At 36.8% G+C, this 21,792-nt stretch overlaps 1 protein-coding gene and 1 long non-coding RNA gene across 2 annotated transcripts in view; one reads left to right on the top strand and one right to left on the bottom strand.

Moving 5' to 3' along the window:
• Nucleotides 1-484: 484 nt before the first annotated feature.
• LOC311078875 overlaps nt 485-21,792 on the bottom strand; it is a 37,868-nt gene continuing 16,560 nt past the window's right edge. The window contains exon 4 of the long non-coding RNA XR_014605300.1: nt 485-1,825. This is a non-coding gene — a long non-coding RNA (uncharacterized lncRNA). The remainder of the gene's footprint in view (nt 1,826-21,792) is intronic.
• Nucleotides 10,903-15,594, top strand: en2a (engrailed homeobox 2a). Its single transcript, XM_084109049.1, has 2 exons — nt 10,903-11,704; nt 13,531-15,594. Exons 1-2 carry the CDS (start codon nt 11,224-11,226, stop codon nt 13,845-13,847), a joined length of 798 nt encoding a protein of 265 aa, XP_083965175.1. The 5' UTR covers nt 10,903-11,223; the 3' UTR covers nt 13,848-15,594.

Below are 21,792 nucleotides of genomic sequence, written 5' to 3'. Positions count from 1 at the left end.
CTTAAAATAAAAGTTGTTATATTTTTTGAAGCCTAATAAATGTAAAAAAAAAAAAAAAAATGTATAGCTTTCAATTACACTGTAATGTTGAATGGCTATAATTAATGTTTAAAACTGGGGGGGGGGGGGGGGGGGGGGTAGCTGTATTAGTAGTAGTGATACTGGCCTTCATTCATACAAAGATGCCATTAAACAAGTATTTAAAATATACTGTCTTTATGTTGTCTACATTAATTTGGAGATTAACTGTAAAATTACTACATTATAAAACAAAAAACGTAAGTGTTTTTAATTGCAATTAATCACAAAAAAAATCGTTTGACAGTACTAATATATATATATATAGAGAGAGAGAGAGAGAGAGAGAGAGAGAGAGAGAGAGAGAGAGATCTGACTGTGAGAATATAGTTTGAATTAATCCCTCTTCTTTGCATAAAACATCAACATTACAGTACAGTAAATCAGGCTTAGACAACCATGGAAGTCGGGGGAAGGTCTCGTTTATTTTTTTAAATTTCTTCACAATCTGTTCCACATTGGCAATAAAAAGCGATTGATAGCCTACATGATAATTCTTACATATAGCCCCTTTAAAAAGAAAATCTTATTTCAACAAATTACCAGCATAATACACAAATAGTTATAAGTAAAGACAGGCCTACATCATCTGACAAGGTTCTAATTTAAACATTGCCACATTCAAGAGAAAAATAAATTTCATCTTCTTTACCTTTTCAAACACAGTTAGACCTTATCTAATACAATCAGAAGGCTAAAATTAATGTAAATCATAATACATTACAAATGGTACAATAAAAAATAAGTTGCCCAATAAAAGTGAAAAAAGTGTTGCATTGTGTCTTTCACATACTTGACATTTATTATCCATCCATCAATTCTCCAAACCGCTTTATCCTTTATCCAGCAGGATCTTGGACGGATGGCCAGTCCATCACTGGGTAAATTGACATTTATTTTTTCCCTTCTCAATGAACACTTTCATAAAATTGGTTCAAGTTAACGTCAGCAGATGGCAGTATTGTACATTTTTCATTAAAGAGGGACCCCTCCTGGTTGCGTGAAGACTCCCTGCTCCTGGTCCCTCTTCAACAGTGACAGGCATGTCATTGGTTATATGAGATGTCCCTTCACATCTAATACAAAAACCAGATGTTTCAAAAGTGATTCTGGACCACTGAAGATGTGGGAATACTTCTTCAGAAAATAGCTTTTAGCAATATTTAAAGCACTTTTCTATCATTTCTGGTGGTTATTGAACACAAAACCAGCAACAATAAAGAAATAAAATAATTTAAAAAAAAAGTTTAGTCGCACCAGAATTGGACTCAACAATACAGTATTGCTGGTGGTGAAAGTGTGGTTATGGGCAGGGCAATTAAAACTATAAAGCAATAAAAAGATAACATTAAAAAGATGTTTCTCATATCTGTCATTATTGTGCCCTGAGACACTTGAGACACTTAACCTCAGTTTGCTCTGGAAGACTGTCACTAATTTTTTAAAATCTGCTTGTAAAAGTTTATTTATACCAACAGTCCTAAAGGTACAAGCAAAAGATAAAGAACAACAAAATAACAAAAGAAATGTTTGTTCATGTTGGTGGATCTTCCACGTGTTTGTATGGAGATGACTTGCAAAGGTTTTAACAGGCGTTGAGGATTTAGATTGCTCTTTGGCCCTGGGTAAGGGCCCCCCCACCACTCCTCTAATGGAAGATGATTCAGTCGAACGGACGAGAAGACAGAATCGCAATTACCCAGACTTATTGAACTCACCCCTGACATTTCTTTGGCTTCTGACTGAACTACAAGAGGATAGGGAAGCGGAGGAGAGATGAAGGGGAGTGGAGGGATAAAAACAGAAAGAGAGGGAGAGAGAAGATAGAATAAATTAAAAAGAAGACTAAGGTCTTACACCTGAAAAGATATAATGCAGCCATATAGAAACATGCACAATTAGACAAAAACAGACCAATTGAATCGCCACATTTTTCAACTAACAAAATTATCTTAAATTGGACTGCCAGGCTGTGAAATAATTTCTGCCCCAGTCAACACTGTCACTGAATCTAAGGATTGACATTGTGCATGTTAAGCCACAATGACAATCTCTCTCCATTCTCTCACTCAATATCTCTCGCTCAGTGTCTCATCGCAGTCTCACTCAATCTTCGAGGGTAGCAAGATAATGAATTGTAGAATTAGACCTAATGGGACACAGACCAGCGACGGTATTACAGGAGGGTGCTAAAAAAACAAAACAAAAAAAACAGCGCACCATTTCAGTCCAAATTGCCCGCGATGCCATTCAAATGCCAGTCTGGCATTTAAACATGTCTCTCTCCTCACAACTGACCAGGACTTCCATTCGCCTCAGTCAATCTAATTCAGTCCTGCCTGTTCTAATTGGTTTATGGATTCCATGGTCGATCATAAGACAAGTTCTCTTGTAGTAAAGGTGGTGGCGAAGTGCTTTTCAGTAAGGAGGGTCAAGGTCACAGGATTTATGAATGTAACAATAATCAACAACAAGGGTTCACCTGTCATTATAACAGCATAACCACCTTCCCTAACATTTTGTTACAATTGATCTCATTTAGGATTCAGACATCAAATGCCAAAGGGGTCTGTATTATTATTATTATTATTATTTTAAATCTTTGGACGAAATACTACAAGTGATCTCCAGGTGTATGAAGGGGGTGCGGAATGACGATTAGGCCAGTCATTTATTTACAAGCCACTTTAAATTAACAATGTCAAAAAATGAAGATTAAAACTGATATTCTTCAAGCATTGTACAAATGAAAATCAAACATACTTCCCCCTTGAGTGCAGTAGAATGAATTTCACAGTTCTGTGACGGCTGCAGTCAGAAAAGTAAATATCAGGTGGTGACACATGAAGCGACTGATCCGCACAAATCCTTTACAGTGCAAATGAAATACACATGGCTTTACGGTCTGGGATTAACTGTCTGTTGACTGCCGTTAGGCCTGCCACTATTACAACCTAATCAAGCACATGAAGACACACTCTAATAGTAGGCCTGTGCCACAAATAACCCTGTTATTCAGGGGTTGTGTTTTTTTTTTTACAATGTCTAACTGATAATGATAAAGATAAAAAAAATTGTAATTGTTATAATTGCTTCACCTGTATCTACTGTTATTTTAAATAGGAAATAGTGTTATTTCTGATAGGAAACAGACTGATTCCAGTCTATACATGTCCAATAATATTCTATCTTTTCAGAAATCAGCTGTCTGTGCTGTTACTCAACCTGTAGAAAGGGAGGAATATAAAATAAGTTAATGTACTGCCATTTTCCTACACATAAGGACTGAAATAATCAAATTTATTTGGTTTTCTTCAAAATATTGCTTTTATTTAAAATGCTATATTTTTCATGAAAAAAATCATGTAAAAGACATTTACCCTGAGGTCAGTGGCCTTCTCGTGACATTCTGCCATGTTACTTTTAGATAAATTATGTGATTTGATGCTAGAGTTTTTATATTTAGGCATTTGACCAGAATATTTTGCAGGGGCCCCTTTCAATATGCATCTCTGAATTAAGTCAGCTATTAACTGTTCATACCCCTATTGTGATTAATGAAAAATGATGTAATGTACTGGAAGGGACACTGGAGTACAAAAAAAAAAAAAGACCAAAGCTACATTAAAAATATATGAGGTAGAATTATATGTAATGCCACAATTATGAAGAGAATATGAACACATTATTTAAATATATTAAAGAAAGAAAATAAATACATTAATATATTATTAGTTTATTACAAGTTGAATTCAAATATGATGACTAAAATGATTCGATTTTTCTTCAAAACATTGTGCACAGATTTATTCTTTGAATTTTTCTTTGAAAAGCACTGTCAAATTTGTGAATTCAAAGCACAAAGAGGGATAGGCAGCTTATGTACTCGAATATTTTAAAATTGAATGAAGAATACAAAAAGTGCAAAAACAGGGAAGTGAAGATAAATAGATTAGTGTGTGAAAGATGGTGAAATGACACATTCCTCATCACAAAGCAGGAGAGCAGCTGTGGACGGAGCAGGTTCCGGTCGAGTACAGACGCACAAAAGAGGACTCCAGCTTTCTCAGAGGGGCACTGGAAGGGACACTGGGGTACAAAAAAAAGACCAAAGCTACATTAAAAATATATGAGGTAGAATTATATTCTGCATTCAAAACTTTAAACGTGATCCAAAGAAACTTTCTGAGACATTTGACCTCATATCTCATCAGGTCTATGCCTTACCATGATTGGCAACTGGTAAAAGGCCTTGTTTCAGGAAGCCCTCTCATCTCAGCTGTGGTCAAAATAAATATCTTTGGGGTTAGGTTAAAGGTGGGGCAGCAACACATGGAATCAGCCTCTTCTCTATATATACATGCTGAATCTGAAGATATTAGTGATGCCACACACAAAGAATATCCCAGCCCATTTTGTGTCCTCATATGCAGTAAAAAGCAAGTCCACAATGAAAATTAGATACAAATGGCTTCTTTTTTTTTTTTTTTTTTTTGACCCGTTAGACTATCATATCGCGTTTCTTTATCCATGCCCCCTTTTTCTTTGATAGTTAGCCTACTTATTTTCGTTAGATATTAATTCACCAACGTATGACCTCTTACTGTTGACAGACTGTGCTAGGTGCATCGTGCTCGTTATGTATTAGCATACTAATTACTTTAAAAAATGAGTGACGCGCCAAAGTGAGTAAAGCAACAAGTGCACAGTGAAGTGGAAGTGGGCAAAGTGTTTAGAGACAAGTGATTATTGCGCACGTCACGCGACACACTTGTCGCGAGGGTCGTAAACAATCACAAGCGCGTGAAACAGGTGCCAATGGAATTCGAAACATCTAAACTCCCGCGAAGAAACCATGATAGCATCCTGTGACCCACCCAGGGTGTTCAGACATCGGAAAAAGTAACTTATAGCACGCGGACTAAGCGCTAAAGTATTTGCTTATTGTTTTTTTATGGGTTATGTTCGCATACCCGCTCCCTCCTCTTCTTAAAAAAACCTTAACCCTGACGTGTATAGCCAACACGTGGTGTTTAGTAATTGTCACAATAAAGATTTCCCAGCAGGTGAAGGGTCCATATACACCTTTACACTTATTCATATTTAAAAAGGGGGCAAACATCCACTGCGCATACGAAAACAAAACAAAACAATATTCGCTATATTCGAAAAATATTATTTTCATTTCTTTAGCATAGGCTATTTGCTTTTTTTCAAAAGAACTAGCCTATATACAAAGCACTGTGCTTTAGATATTATTTATCAGTAGACCGGGCGAATAATCAGCAGAGCAATCAAAGCCATTTGGCTACACAATTTGAGGGACATTTTAAACCTATAGGCCTATGTTTTAACTTGATGGCGTGTATTTTAAGAGAAATTATTAAAAAGAAAAAAATACTAATAATTATTGTTACCCGTTATTTTACAAACACTAAAGCATTAGCAAACAGATGAATGGGAGACGAATTTCTTAAAACGGCATAGGGCTATTCTGATAATATTTGTATTAGAAAATGTTGTTATTTTCAAATGAATTGGAAATGAGAACAGTAAATGGCACACATTTTAACGAATTCTTTTCTCACATTGTTAGGCTGGCATAGGCTATAGACACATTATCTTAAAAGAAATTGAGAATTAAGCAAGGATTAATGTTTTTATAATCAATTAAATGTTTACGTGCAATTAAATTTTAATTACCTTTTTTTTAAATAATAATTTTATTTCATCTTGTATCACCTCTAAATAACTTAAACGAAACTCAGATTACTTAGTGTAATAAACTAGAAAAGTCAGTATTTACAAACATGCTAACTTCATCTTAGTAAAATGATAAAAATACTGTAGCCTAAATAACAGACGTTTGATTAACACTTCCATAAAGTACAAAAAATTAACAACATTTAAATGGCACGAAATTAACAAGATGGAATAAAGACAACGATAGTTTAGGCCTATGCATGGATATAGGCTATAATTTATTTACGGATGTCAGTGTTGTCAATGCATAATATATAGCCTATATATAAAAAAACAAATAATCTAAATACAACTTATGATTATAGATCAAACGTGCATAAATAATATATTTATAAGAACGATCAACAAGGCTTTCGTAACCGTGTAGACCATTTTAAAACTTTCTGGGTGCAAACTAATTTGAAGGGAAAAAAGCGTTTGATGAAATATAATGTGGGCTGACACATGTTTGAGAGGCGCTCTACATGCGAGTTTTCACGGAGAAAAACGCTTGGTATTTGTGAAAGTGAAAATGCACCTGTGGCACTCTCTTGCATTTGAAAAGCCAACCGACGTTAGCCGTGTCTGAAAATATAAGCATCATTAATGATTTTTAAAGTTAGTTGAAAAAAAGGGTCTACTCAAGCACGTAAAACCGTTTTGTCTCTCCAATTCACTGAAATCTTCAAGGTGGGATGAGTGGAGAGAGATACAAGGCTAAAGCTTTGACTGTCAATGAAGCAATTTTCTCCAAAAAAGGGTCTCAAGATGGGAGCAGCATTCAATTAACTTGATCCCATCTAAAGAGCCTTAATTCGGTTTGTGGAGGACGCCACATGCACGGTGGGTCAGGGACAGCAAGACTGTGTCGACTGAAAGGAGACTTATTTACGCCAGGACGATCAGACGCTTTAGAATTAAAAGCATTAAAACCTATCAACTCTATCCTCCCGGCGTTTTCAAAGTGTCCACTCTGCTAGGATCCGGACCCCGACAGTTCCCCGGCTTTGATGGAGGAATCTGGATTTAAAACAAGAAGCATCAGTCATGCATTTATTTTAGCCAATACCCACAGAAGTACTGGTTTCACTCTTTGGTATTGGACCAAATTATGGATAGGCTAGGTATAGCCAACCAAATGATTTTTTGGCGCAATCACTTCGCATTTCTCAGGTATGGAGATTTTTTAAAACATTATTCGAATCGTAAAATGTAAAGACCTTTTACAAATCTTTGGGAAGAAAATAAATGTATGTGTAACATCGAAAACAACTGTCATCTTGTCATTGCAGATCCTAGACTGGTGGTTGGCTGGATCCTGCCCTGCATGGTGTCAGGACTCATATCACAGGCGTGCTTTGACTGACCGTGTTAGTATGAGTGTTTGTGTGTCTTTTGAGAGCAAGACAGTTAGAGAGTGAGAGAGTTAAGGGGCGTGTGTTATCCTTTATATCAAGCTGCAAGCTCTAGGATCACCAAGACTCGCACACGCACACGCGCGCACACACACACACCAGCGCCTCCATTCACAAATCGAGTCAGCGCGTCAGCACCTATTGTAGTGACTGAACCAGTGGCATATACTGTGCGTTAAAGCTCAAGAGAGCCCAAAGACAACGCACAGAGGGACAAACACTAGGCATTTCCTAAATAAACTGGTAGTCTATATAAAACATCTATTCAAATAAAACTCTATACGCTGACTCCATCCATCATATTTTTGACTTTATATTGGCCTCTATCAACACTGAGATCATCGGTCTTTTCGAGAGCAAACGGCACATCACTTCAACATTTTCCTATGGGACGCCAGTTGGTGCTATTTTTGATTTATTTTTTACATTAAAAAAGCATCTTACAAACATGAAAATAGCTCAACTAAATAGCATATTCATTTTTCATAACTAAATACTTTTTTTTTTTTATTAATATTTTGAAAATTGTTCTGTTAAGCCAATGTGGATAACTTTAGCCTAATTATGCTATGGACGTTATTTTGTCTATGTTAAGCGAAATAGGGAAACCTTGTCGTAGCCTACGTCTACATGGAATCTATATAGGCCTAAATAAAATAAAAAATAGGACATAGGCTTCTGGGATAAAAGATACCGCTGAAAACAGGACTTAAACTCTTTGTAGCCTCTCTCTATAATATCACCAAAGGTTACTTTTAACAATGTAAAAACAACACATAGCCTATTTAATTTCTTAAAAAGACTGAACGTGATTCAACCTAATTGACAATACCCTATGCTCTTAACATTTTCCTTAAGATAATTTAAGAAGTCTTGCTGTCCCAATGTTTGAACGTTTCTTAGGTGCAAATCCAATGAAATTCTTTAGAAATATATTCTTGTGTGAAAATTTTCAATTTGCTTCAAGTGCTCAAGAAGAGGTAGAATTATTGCCAACCAGACCAAACTATTTTGTCTGGGCATCATGGCGCGGTGAAATGCAAAAGCTTACCAAAATGTTTGATGAATAAGGATAATGAAATATCCCTCAGGGTAGGCCTACTACGCATTCTGGAGAACAACATATAGACAGGAAGCGCAAGTGAAGGCTACACAGTCAACACAAAAGACGGAAAGGATCATGACGGCAATTAAAAACATCAACGTATGGCCTTAATCCTGTGCACAGGGTTTGACTAGTGTTGCCAGTGCAGTTAAGGCTGTCATATAAAGAACTGGCCCCAAAATAGCAGATATAGTGTCAAATTAACGTGATATGAAAGATCAGCACTGACAGGCCTGCTTGAAACGGCATCGTATATTAAATCATATGATGTATAGCCTATAATCCAGCATAAAAAGTTGAATATTCAGGATTTACCTTTGCATAAGTAGATGCACTTTAGGTTTATTATTATATATTATTTTGCTGTACAACAGTAAAAGTATAGCTACTAGTAAAGCTATGTGCTTACATCGCTTAACCTGCGTTTTGTTGCTATGGGAGGGGACTCCTCATATTGGATCAATGAAATCACAAGATAGCCTACATATCCTACAGTATAGATGATGAAGCAGCAGAAGTATAGAGGGTAAAGGAGGACACATGGATGGTTCATTTATATAATCCCTAATAGCACAATAATGATCGGTTGCATTGTTGTTATATTTTAATTAGCGCTGGCTGTTATACTGTTGTGATATGCGTGTCGGATAGGCTAATTATTTTTTCTATGCGCAAAAAAAAAAAAAAAAAAAAGAGTACACTGCAATTCTCGCCTAAACCAGGGCGAGTGTTTCAGGCTTGACTGTGGCAAAAGAGAGAGAGGGATAGAGGGCAGGCCACGGCGCTTGCGATCTGTCAATTTCTCTATTGTCTTTTACCCATTCCGCGCATGAAGTCGACGGTGAATTTCTTGCGGGTGATTAAAAATCGTTGTAGAAGAATGCCCCTAAAACCAATGCATCATTGAAGACCCTTAGATTAGAGCCGTGTCCATTCCACACTTGAGAAGAGCAGGTGTACAACAGGCCAGTGGCTATTGTACCGCTTTAGTCCCTCCAACAATTGTACTCAGTGAAACCACAGTGAAAGACTATATTATATGTGATATAATATTTAGTTTTAAAGGAAACAATCTTGCAAATAGGAAATAAGATATGCCTTGTTAGTGGCATTAAAAAGACGTGGTTAGGCAGATAATGTGCACCAATTTGAAAAGGGATTGCATGGTCTTGGCTCGCCAGAGACACTTCATAATGAGAAATGCAATCACAGAAACCTCTTCAGTTAGAAAAGACATAGGCTACTGCACGCTCACTGGGAGAAACTAGACTAACCATATTGGCAGCTCCAACAAGGTGATGTCTTTACAAATGGTTAAGAGCTCAAATATATAACCAAGTCGTTGTTATAGTTGATTTCGATGTGCTACATAGTAGGTTACAGTCAACGTAGCCAAAAATGCTCCTCAGGCGCCCTTCATTATAGACATAACGACTCGAGGTTGTGTGATCAAATTAATCTGAATCACACAGATGTGAGCGATGCATGGATTTGCTGTGGTACCTGGAGAGCGCGGGACAGGAACCGTATCTGCTATACAAGGTTCCAGCGTTGCCACCGTGCCTATAGGGTTAAGGCTTATGAACGAGTGAAAGTTGTTCTACAATTTCATTTTTGGCGTGACTACGCTGATATTCTTTGAAATAAGCAGTTAAGTTTAAAGAGCCAAAGGCATCTGTCCAAAGAAATGAGCATGAAATAATTAATTACACTAAAAATATGGACTACACTAGTCGTATCGACAGATGAAGAGCTCTGGCTGCATGCGTGCATATCCGTTTTCGTTTACTCTTTCTGTATAGTGCAATATTACGAAAATCTTTATTGCTGTACAGCATATGAATTGTAGTCTAGGCTAACATTATAAATATTGAGAACCTGGACATTTTCGTACTGCTTTTCATATAAGTAAAATGTCTGCATCAAACATTAAGAAAACTGTAATGTTATTATGGTTTGGAAACAGCAAACTCCATTGCGGAAACGGTTTCTCCAGTATTGGTTTGACGCATTCTGTGTTATAGGCCTACATTACCAATTTTTACAGTTAGTCAAAACTGCGATATAATGATACAATAAAATACTTCCCCTGCTGAAAAACTTAGCAGTACTCAACAGTAGCCTACAAAAAAAAATTTCTCTGAAAAAAATTGGATTTTAAAATCTGCGATTTCGTGAGTGCGTTCGGATTGAGAGCTGACGACCAAATCTGGATAATGATAGGCTAGGTACATGCATAAAAACATGCACAGCAGAAATAATTACGCTACAAGTACACCTCTATGATTAAGAGGGGAAAAAATGTGAAGTCCGTGTTCAGTATGCAGGCTGCGTTTTTGGCACGGTCTGAATTTGGATTTCGGTGAAGCACTGTACCTTTAAAAGTGCAAGGATGAGTGTTGTCTGTTACTCGCGAATCAGGGCCATGTGACTAACTCTAGACTATTCTATTGGTTGAAGGCACGTGTCTTGGATACCGGAGTGTAACGTCACTGGGGGCTCGTATTAAAAATAAGAACAAAAATCCAGAGTGAAAGTATTTCACGAGCAGTTAGGAGCCCCACTTCTCAGAGTAGCCACTGAAGCCTCGATAGTTGCATTGCGCATAAAACAAATAGCACCAAACTGGAAAGTTACGGTTTATCAACCTTAAACAGAGAACATTCCGTGACTGGAAGGCGTAACTATGTTTTTCCTTTGTGACCACGGTGCGCAAAGGCTTTTTATTGTCGCTAAAACACACTGACAGACTTTCTTGCTCAGTTTTGAAATTTTGCTGAAGTGAACAAAGTGGACGGAGTCGCCCGCGGAGTGGGGTGCGACTGCCTGAGTGCGGGAGAGCGATAAAGGGTTAAGGACGGAACGTGGAAAGTGTGTCTCAGCATGGATGAGAATGAGCAGAGCGCAAGAGACGCGGAACAGCGAGGAGCAGCGGACGAGTCCAACAGTGCCATACGACCCCTTCTGCAAGCTCCAGGGAACCAGCAGCTCCCGCACAGAATCACAAACTTCTTCATCGACAACATCCTGCGGCCGGACTTTGGCCGTAAGAAAGAAGCGAACATAACGCGCGATGAGGGCAATCACGGCGCTCGAGAGAATCACAACCCTACGGGTCCTAGCACGGGACAGGTGGGAAGTACTGTTCCAGCAGAGGGAACTTCCACAACGCATACGAGCAGCGGAGGAAAGAAGGCTGAGGTAGAGAGCGAAGAGCCCCTGAAACCCCGCGGGGAGAATGTGGATCAGTGCCTGGGCTCAGAATCGGATAGTTCACAGAGCAATTCAAACGGACACCCTAGTCAGTCTATGCTGTGGCCCGCTTGGGTTTACTGCACACGCTACTCGGACAGGCCATCGTCAGGTACGTTTCCCTATATTTTCTTATATAGGCTAGCATGTGTCGGGAAATCTGTTAAATGCATCCAAAGTTCTACAAGTTCTTATCTATACTGGTTTCTAATCTAATCTAATCTAATCTAATCTAATCTAATCTAATCTATACTATCACGTATACCAATTTTAGAGGGCCATTTCAATTCTAAAACAAACCAAAAAAGCTGAAATACAAACCGCCACATTTGTGAAAATATAAACAATTCACTAAACATATCGTAATAAATAAAATCTCATATCTTTCATATTTCTGAACATTTATAGGCTATACTGAAACATTACGATGGGGTTTATATCATCTATTGCTTAAGTAAAACGACAAAGGTCCAAAAACATCAAAACAGGCTTAAGATCGTCAATAAACGTTCAGAAAAGTAGGCTATAAAATAAGTTAACTAAATTTTCGCAAATTCGATTATACTTATTTTAGAGTTAGGCTATTATTAATATATTGTAATTGTCTTTCATTTTAATTCCATACCGTTTGCTTTGGGATTGAATGGTGGATATAATATTTTTGGTATCGTTTGAAGGAAGAGATGAGAAATAGAATGTGTCAAGGTTGATTTACTTTTAATTAAATATAAGTAGACTAAAGTAAATAAAATATTACAGAAATGCATTTTTAACGCTGAATGGCTGTACATACACACACAAGTTTTTGGTTTTGTCAAAGGTTTTGCCCTGTAAGCCTTCCGTCTTTGTTGATATTTCATTAGCATATTTTTGACAATGGAGCAGGCCTTGCATTTACTATTCTGAGTTAGCAGTTGCTCGTGAGTGTTTGTGCGCAGTAAAGTATTTCGTAACTTGAATATTTAACTAAAACTGTATTGCTACTATTTCAAAACAGAAGAAACCATTATAGTTAGGCTACTGAATGCTAATTCATCGTAGAGCAAACTCGGAGTTGGTCATTTAGCCTAGTCCGTCGATTTTGTTATTGTTGTTGGAAATATTAAATTTATGATATCTCAGTTACATCTTAAATGAAAGATTGGAGTGCTGATTGAGACATTTACGAGAGAGTGCGTTTCATACAAGTCTACCATTTGTATAGGTCTATCCTTTTATTTTCGTTCAAGGAAAGCAACTGGACTGTTTACTGCTGTTGAATAATATGCTACCTTGTCGCGCCAGTCTTTCATTTTTATTTTCGCGTTTAAATTGTAGGCTACGTTCACGTCAGCTTATCCTCGCGCAACTTTTTTTTTTTTTTCCATTAAAATATTCATGAAATAATTATCCAACCGTAGTCGGAGCGTTAAGCAATTTTGTGTTGTGTTTATTTTCATAGAGTGATCTAGACTTACACCAGTCATAACCAGTTATGATGTCGAATGGGTTAATTTTTACGTATGATCGCTATATGACCACTCATTCCATTTCGATGTTTAAAAAGGTTTTTTTTTAAAACTAAGAAATGTCCATGTGGAGCAAGGCGCGAATCCCTCATCAAAATTCTGCTTCATCTCTGAGGTTTCCCGCATTACCTATTAATGGCCTCCACTCAGAGAAAGAGGGAGAAAGAGGGAGAGCGAGAGAGATAGAGGGAGAGGGAGAGGGAGAGAGAGATCCATAGGCTACTGCTCACACCCTAATGTGACGCAAAATAAATAAATAAATAAAGCCTACGTAAAACAGACTCATAAATTACTACTCTTCGTTGAACATGTTTACAGCCCCCTCTCTCCAGACCCTGCATAAACATAAAACAGATTAGCATATATTGGTCCTGTTATGCAATTTGTGCTTCGCTCTAAAAACTGTATGTTATTTCATCCCCATACGCAGGTCCCAGATCTCGTAAACCAAAGAAGAAAAGCGCAAGTAAGGAGGACAAGCGACCACGCACGGCCTTCACGGCGGAGCAGCTCCAGAGACTCAAGGCCGAGTTCCAGAACAACCGCTACCTGACCGAGCAGCGACGGCAGGGTCTGGCGCAGGAACTGGGCCTCAATGAATCTCAGATCAAAATCTGGTTTCAGAATAAGCGGGCCAAAATCAAAAAAGCCAGCGGCCCCAAGAACGGTCTGGCAATACACCTGATGGCGCAGGGACTGTACAACCACAGCACCACGTCAAAGGAAGACAAATCAGACAGTGACTGAGACAGAGAAAGCGGGAAGGGGTGGAGATGATGGGTGGGGTGGAATGGGAGGGGGGAGGGGTGCGCAAGGTTATATTTACAATGCAATAATTCAAAAGAATAAAAGGGCCAGTTAATAAATATACCAGCATTAATGACGTTAAATAGAGGCTATATCGAATTATGTCAAAATACATTTATTGAATACAATTCTCTTATGAAATAATGGTCAAATTATTTCAAAAATAGGCTAGGAGCCGTTTTTTGCACTTGGGCAGAGTGGCTCTCTTGAGAAACAAGTGTTTCTATCGCTCTTCTTTGTCATGCTGTCACCAGAACCAAGCGTTTTCCACTATAGCGCAACGCTCGTTTATACATTTAATAGTTATGTGGGGAAAATGCGAAAACCTTGCTTAAGTCCAAAGAGTCTTTTCTTCTGCATCCAGGCAACTGTGATATCAAATGCATTAGAGTTGTTTTATTTCCACGTTTGTCGTATCATTTGGTTTGATGTTTGATACAAAATGGACGCAGCAATCGTCGCAATCTCAGCAGGAATTTTCAAAAAAAGAAGAAAAAAAAACTGTTCTTCTTGTAAATAAGTTCACCGTCTTAGCCTGGTTCATTTAAAGAGTAAATTGAGGGTGGGGGGAAAACAAATCGCAAAAACACGCGAGAACTACTTTAACAGTGCATTACATTGTAGGTTACCCGGTAAGCCTAACATATAATAGCTACGAAATAACATAGCCTGGTCAAAACATTTCAACTAGTGCGCTAAATAAATAAACAAATGTACCGCAGCGTCTTAAATCGCATAGTTTTTATAAAAGAGCAATATAATCATCTTTTGTAGCAAAGTATGTTTTAATCATCATAATGCTGCCTATAAACGTGTAGCACTGACAATGATTTCGCTTATGCGCACTCTTGACAAAAGCCAGGATAAGCGCCACAACACATCACACAGAAATATAAACAAATAGGCTATATAAATATAAACCTATATAAAAACACACAACTATCGATTAAAAAAAAAAAAAGCAAACCAGCTGTTTACTGTATGACAGATGTTAAAATACTGTTTTAATGTTGACTTCATATTTGTTATGTATTTATATAGATTATATTAAGGGTGAAAAAAAAACTTTATCCAATGACCGGTGTTGCTTTTTATGTGAGAGTAGATTTCTAAGGTGTTTAAATTGCTTATTTATATTGCAATAACTTCTTTATGTGAATGAAGCGGTATTGGGGCCTTTGCATGAAAGCTGCAAATTGTCATGTAGGCATATTCACGCGTGTTTAGAAAAGTTAAAACGGTATGAACGAGATTTAAGTTGCAGACTGTATCCATATAGCCTACCAAATTGTGGAATTTTTACTTTTTGAATCTCTTTGTTTTATACCTGAAAAGAGTGTGGGACTAGCTATATAGCCACCAAACTTAACACACTTTGCCTTACAAGTTCAAGTGCGAACTTAATAACACAGAACTGTGCCGAATCAGAGAAACAGTATTAGTTAAATTGCATATGAGCATATCTATGAATATGGCCTTCTATCTGATATACGACCGAATGAATTTACTCATCAGCGAAGATCTATCTATAAAAGCTATGTTGAAAGCTGAAAAAGAGATAAATTAAGATAATACAATTTTATTTTGTGTTTACAGGTAGCCTACTGTTTGTTATATGTGTAAATAATTTGTATCACGTACGTATTAATTGTGTAATTAACTGCCTCCTGAAATCTTGATAAGAATTAAATAAACAATAAGAATAATATTTCTCAATGTCTCTGTAGCTTCTTTATTTGCTTCTTCTCTAAGATTTAATAACCATCTCGCGCTCCAGTTTTATCTTGCTCTTTGGTTGAAAAGAACGTGCCGTCCTCTCATCAAATGGGAGCTGAGCCCAGCGGACATGACGTCACGGCGCTGGCACACAAAGCTTTACCAAATCAGGAGTGAGTCGGTAATGCACCCTCAGCAGTAGCCTATAAGGACTGGAGAAGCAGTGCAGATAAAGCTTATATAAGAACCACTATCAAACGCATTATCGTTTGGATATTTTTTCCCCAGTTGTTTAACTTCTGAATTCTCTTTATCAGCAAAATTTTGTTGTAGCCTAACCCTTTACATTGCCCCATGTGCCCCATGACTGGGACAACAGAGACAGAGTCATTGCCCCAAAAGCGTTGGATACCTTACAAGTGGACTTTATTCCATAACTAGCCTTTAAAATCACTCACAGTATACCAAACAACATAAACAGACAAATATTTATAATTTAGTTTGCTTCCCACTTAGCCTAATGAAATGCTCACACAAGGAAAAGAAAAAAACCTATGTACCGGTAGCCCACAGTCATGCTTGCTCATAGCCGTATAAAAATATGCCAGACCTACTTATGCCTACGTTATCATAGTTATAAAAATACGGAATCTATTAACAAATTAAGAGCATGCATCTGCCGGACCGAAATAACAGGACGTTCGGGGAGACGGAGACTATTTTCAGCTGGGGGGGGGGGGACAAAACAAAAAACAAAACAAAAACTGATATTCCCGGTACGCATATCAACATGGAAATTATTATTATTATTGTATTTAAACATTGGACAGAAAAAAAAAAGAAAAGTTTTTAGATAATGAATAGGCCTACTGCTTTTTAGAAAACACGATCTTTATTAGACTAATTCCAGCAACAACAAAAAAAATCATATGAAGAACCCCTGCTTTTGACAAAAGCATTAATTAACATTCATTGTTAACTTTATTGAAAATAACTGCTATCCGCATTTATTTATGTAGACTGTTGTAGTTAATTTTGCAGTTTTAGGCTACATTAAAACCGGACGCTAACATTTAACTTAAATGTGCAACATTAACGAATAAAACCAACTCAAAATCTCAAAAAATAAACTGATTATAAAAGGTCAGAAACAAATTCAATCACCAGACGAAATATATTATTATAATAATAACTCCCTGGTTACATATCAGCCTTTTAACTCTGGATTTGATCGAAAGCGTTACGCAAAATAACATTAATTCAAAAAACAAATCATTAAGACTTGTAGAAAAAAACGAAAAAAACATTTAAATTAAATTATACAAGGTAGGCTACACTTTTTGATCAAATCAAATTTTGAAACAAATACGTAGGGGTAAAAGCAAAATCTGGTTATGCAAGTTTTATACAACAAACTTCATACAAACTTTGTAGGCCTAATTCAATATCTTATAATATTATCCGACCAACAAACTTTAAACAAACTTTGTAGACCAAAAAACTGTTTTATTTTTTACATACAAAACAAAAGAAAAGCAGAAAATTAGCCTTTAAACCTACAAAGTGATTTAACGATGTTGGCTGTGACAAATAAAAATAATGTTTGCGGAGGGTCTGCAGGAGAGACATCAGGACTCGACTACATCTAAACAACTTTTTAAAGGCATAAAATATTGTCTTTTTTATAGCAGGTGAGTGACTCAAACAATAACTGGACTTTCTCTAAAAATATGTAAATGATCCTTAGTTAAAAATAAACAAAAAATCTGGTCATAGACTACCTGTCCTCTGGGGGAGGTGGGGGGGCACAGACAACTGGCATTTCCCATGCACTGACCTGCTCAATGACAATGCCTCATCTACATTTCTTTTCTAGCACTCCTTGTATGAGGAAGTGATGCCCAATGGTTGAGGGGAGAGGTCCCTGACTGGATTTCTATAGAGCAAAAGTATGTGAGCAAAGTAATGAGAGAGACAGACAGAGAGAGAGAGAGAGAGAGAGAGAGAGAGAGAGAGAGAGAGAGAGAGAGAGAGAGAGAGAGAGAGAGAGAGAGAGAGAGAGAGAGAGAGAGAGAGAAAAGGAAAGAGGGAGGGAGGGAGAGAAAGAAAGAAACTCCAAATGAAGGTCAAAACCTCCTGTCATGGCTGCAGGTGGCTCATTTCCTCTGACTAGTCCCCAATCCTGCCCACACCCCCTTCAGCTCTCTCTCTCTCTCTCTCTCTCTCTCTCTCACACACAGTAATATTATATATATATAGAAAGAGAGAGGGTAGTTCAAGTGTAAATTATGTGCACATATATAATGCTCAGAAGAGTCTAGGGCAAGGAAGTACACTATTGTTAGTGATTGCAAACTGTAGTCCAAACAGTTACACTGTTGTATCAAGATACACATCAAGATTATACACTTCTGGTCATGACAGAGTGCTTCATTAATGGCAACATTCCTACATTTCTATCAAATTATATAAAAAAAAAATGTATTCAAACTTCAACTTTGCCTGATATCATGGCAATTCAGACAACCAACAGAAAAGCCTGAGATGGAGGGAAAAGTATCAGAATACGGATGTCTACTCATCTGCTTTCCATACAAAAGATCCACACACCCTCAACCCCCCAAACTCCAAACACTCCCACTGTGCTTTTCTGCCCTGAGTTCTCCAAACGCTTCCTATGGACCACTGAGGAATGCGCCTGCGAGGTTCGGAAACGTCATTAAAGGAGTGAGGGATGCAAACGGAGGACAAAAGGGATGACATCAGGCCGATTTCACACCAGGCCCTCGGATGCCCGGACCCAAGCCAGGGTCCTCACTACGCACCGCAGATCAAAAAGACTGCTGCACATACACAGACCGGTCCGGCAAAGGAACGAAAGGGATGGTAAAGAATGCTAATCCACAGGACAAATATATTTTAATCTTGTTACAATACAAGTTAATGCTGTAGCTAGTTGATGGGAATGAGTTGAAGAAAAGGGTATTTCATCTTACCTCAGCATTGTTTACAGGTGCACACAGACAACAACTTCTTTAGCTCAGAAACTATACAACATACAACTATACAACTGAGACCAAGTGGAAGACCATTCAAGTTACCTTGAAATACTTCACCTGACTAATATGTTTCTTGATACTATTCCATAATGAGAGAATATAAATATAAGATGGAGTCAGTTACATCTTAACATACTTCTATAATAATATCATAGCTAAACCAATGCAATGTAGGACTTCAGAAAGAAACACACATACACAGGGGTTGGTTTTTCATTTAGGGGAAAGCTCCACTGGTGGTGTCAGTGACCTCTACTGAAACCCCAGCAGGGCTCTGACATGCAAAGGAAATGAGTGTGTGTCTGTGTCTATCTTCTAAGCACCTTGGTAACTCTTGATCTCTCATGTATGGAACTCCGGCAATGGGCTCCTAAGAAGTCAACTCAGAGGACAAAAGGAAGCAGAGGCATTGAAACTCCAGTCTCTCGCTCTGTCTCGCACACACATACCACCACCACCACCACTACATGGGTTACACTAATTTAAAGAAACCTTAATGAGAAATTTTAATGACCATGTAAGTTTCAAGTGCCAGTCACTGAGGTTAGTGACTGGCACGTGCACCTGTTAAAATGTTAATGTTTATAGTGCGATTTCAAAAACATGCTGTGCGATGTGAAAAAAGAATATTAACAACTCTGAAGTTTAAAACATAAAAACAGAACAAATTCTTCAGATTGTATACATGCTGAAAAACAATTAAGAATTATTTTCATATTTTTGTACTTTTGTGTTTCATAAGAATATATAGTACACTACTGTAAAAAAACAGCACATCTGTTTTCAGCATAATAATAATAATAAATGTTTCTTAAGCAGCAAATCATCATATTAGAATGATTTCTGAAGGATCACGAGACACTGAAGACTGGAGTAATTTGGAGACACAGCACAGGAATAAATTAACTTGAAATATATTAAAACAAAATTTATTTTTTTTAAATTGCAACAATATTTCTAAATATTACTGTTTCACTATTTTTGTTCAAATAAATGCAGCCTTACTAAGCACAAGACTTCTTGCAAAAAATATTACAGAGTCTGGCCCTAAAATTTGTGATGTAAAAAAGTGATGTGATCTCGGTTTAATATATTGTGTAAATTAAATATATAATTTGTGATTCATAAAACAGCAATGCTGAATATACAACTCCTAAAGTTCCTTTAACAAAAAAATTAAACAAAAAAAGTTATCTGACTGGCCCTGAAAAAAAAAGTAAGTAACACCACCACAATGCAAACATCTGATGTAGACGTGCCCACATTTACTTTAGTGTATGTGCACACCAAAAGCTTTTAAATCAACCTAGTGAGGGTTGAAAAGTCCTCTTGACATGTAATGTAATGACATGTGTGTTCAGTGGTTAGAGAAGGACACCACTTCAAAATTAGCCATTCATTACAATTAACTAACCATCTACTCAAAATCTGGCATGAATGCAAATAAGACCACAGGCCATACTTCAAATCTTACTGGACAACTAAGAACATTTGGATGTAGAATTTTACTGGAGCTATATCATTACCTAAATGTAATATAAAGTAAATCAAAAGCTCAAAGGCATCACTGTGGCACTTCGCCTTTGGAAACAAACTGAGTGGTTGACCTTTCCAAAATGGTTACTGTCACCTTTTTAATACAGCACAGCGACTTTTGACCTTATACTGTACGACATTTAGAGACATAATTGGCCGTGACTCCCACTAACTATGAGCAGGACAAAATAACCACTTAAAACATTCTATTCACTTTAAAGGTCTACAAATATTAAGCGAATGATGCGTGTATGCTAGCTACTTCCTGATATGATTTTAAAAAAAACATGTTGGTACATTATTTAAACTTGGTTTCAATGTACAAAAAATTTAAACAAAATGCCTGCAGTTTCTCTCTTTTTTTTATTTTACAAATTTCACTTACACTACAAGCAACACTAGGACAGTGCAACTAAAATTAAACTAATTTGCAATTAATGTGGTGGTGAATTGTGCCTATTTTAAAAAAGAAGCTATATTTATGCGGCATGGATGAGCCATCAAGTAATTATAAAAGAACTGAGAATACACATAAAATATGAATTTATCAACAATTCTGTGAAATTTACGGTAAAAAAACAGCAGCTGTGGTTGCCAACAGTTTAGATTTGACAGATTTAACTTAAATTTACAGTAAAAAACATATTTCATTAACTGATGTAATGTTAATTTGCCAACTCAGTGAAGTACTAACATCTGTTTTGTACCTTTGTAATACACTGACAACCACCAAAAACAGGTGGTGATGAGAAAGTCACATGATGAATCAAAGCTCATCACAAGCAGCTTTTCCACAAGATGAGAAGGTCAATACTAATTTAAAGAAAGTGCACAGTGTCATTCACACAAACACAAAACACCATCATGGTAACACACGACACTAAAGTAATGCAATAAACATTAATTAACAACATTAGATGTAACAAAACCCTAATGTACATAACTGATTCGAAAAAACTAAGAAAAACATATCTCAATGAAAATACATCAAATGTGAGTTGTCACGCAGGAAATTCTGGGAATGTCAATTTACAGTTTTTCAATGTAAATTACACAATGACATTCTATTTCACTTCCAAAAACTGTACAGTTACAAAAATGTAACTGTATTTCACTGTAAAATGACAATAAATGTACGATTAGATCTATTACAGATATTCACCGTATATAGTACGGAAACTTTCTGTTAACCAATTAACAATTTTTTTTACCGTAGCATTTTTACAGTCTTTTACCATTAAAATTACGATAATTTTTTTGCAGTGTAAGTTTAGGCTTAATTCTTGATATATTCATTTGGATAATACATAAAGATCATATTTATAAAATAAAAATTTCAGAGAGTGTGCTATATATTTAAAGAAGACATTCGTCAAAATAAACAAGCTTGAACAAATAGGTCTGACATTAACAACAAGTCTAACATTTCTTGAATATGTGGATATTTTTTGCACCTTGTCAAAACAAGTTGTTACTGTACCATTAACAAGCTAAACTGATAATATTATGGTAATATTTATAATTTGCTGATACAGCTGTATTAAGGTAGTTAAAAGCTGTTCAACAGTGAGAGA

The sequence above is a fragment of the Abramis brama genome (genome assembly GCF_963993115.1).
Source record: "Abramis brama genome assembly, chromosome: 3".
NCBI lineage: Eukaryota > Metazoa > Chordata > Actinopteri > Cypriniformes > Leuciscidae > Abramis > Abramis brama.
The sequence above is the reverse complement of the archived record's forward strand: the minus strand, read 5'-3'. Positions and strand labels throughout refer to the sequence as shown.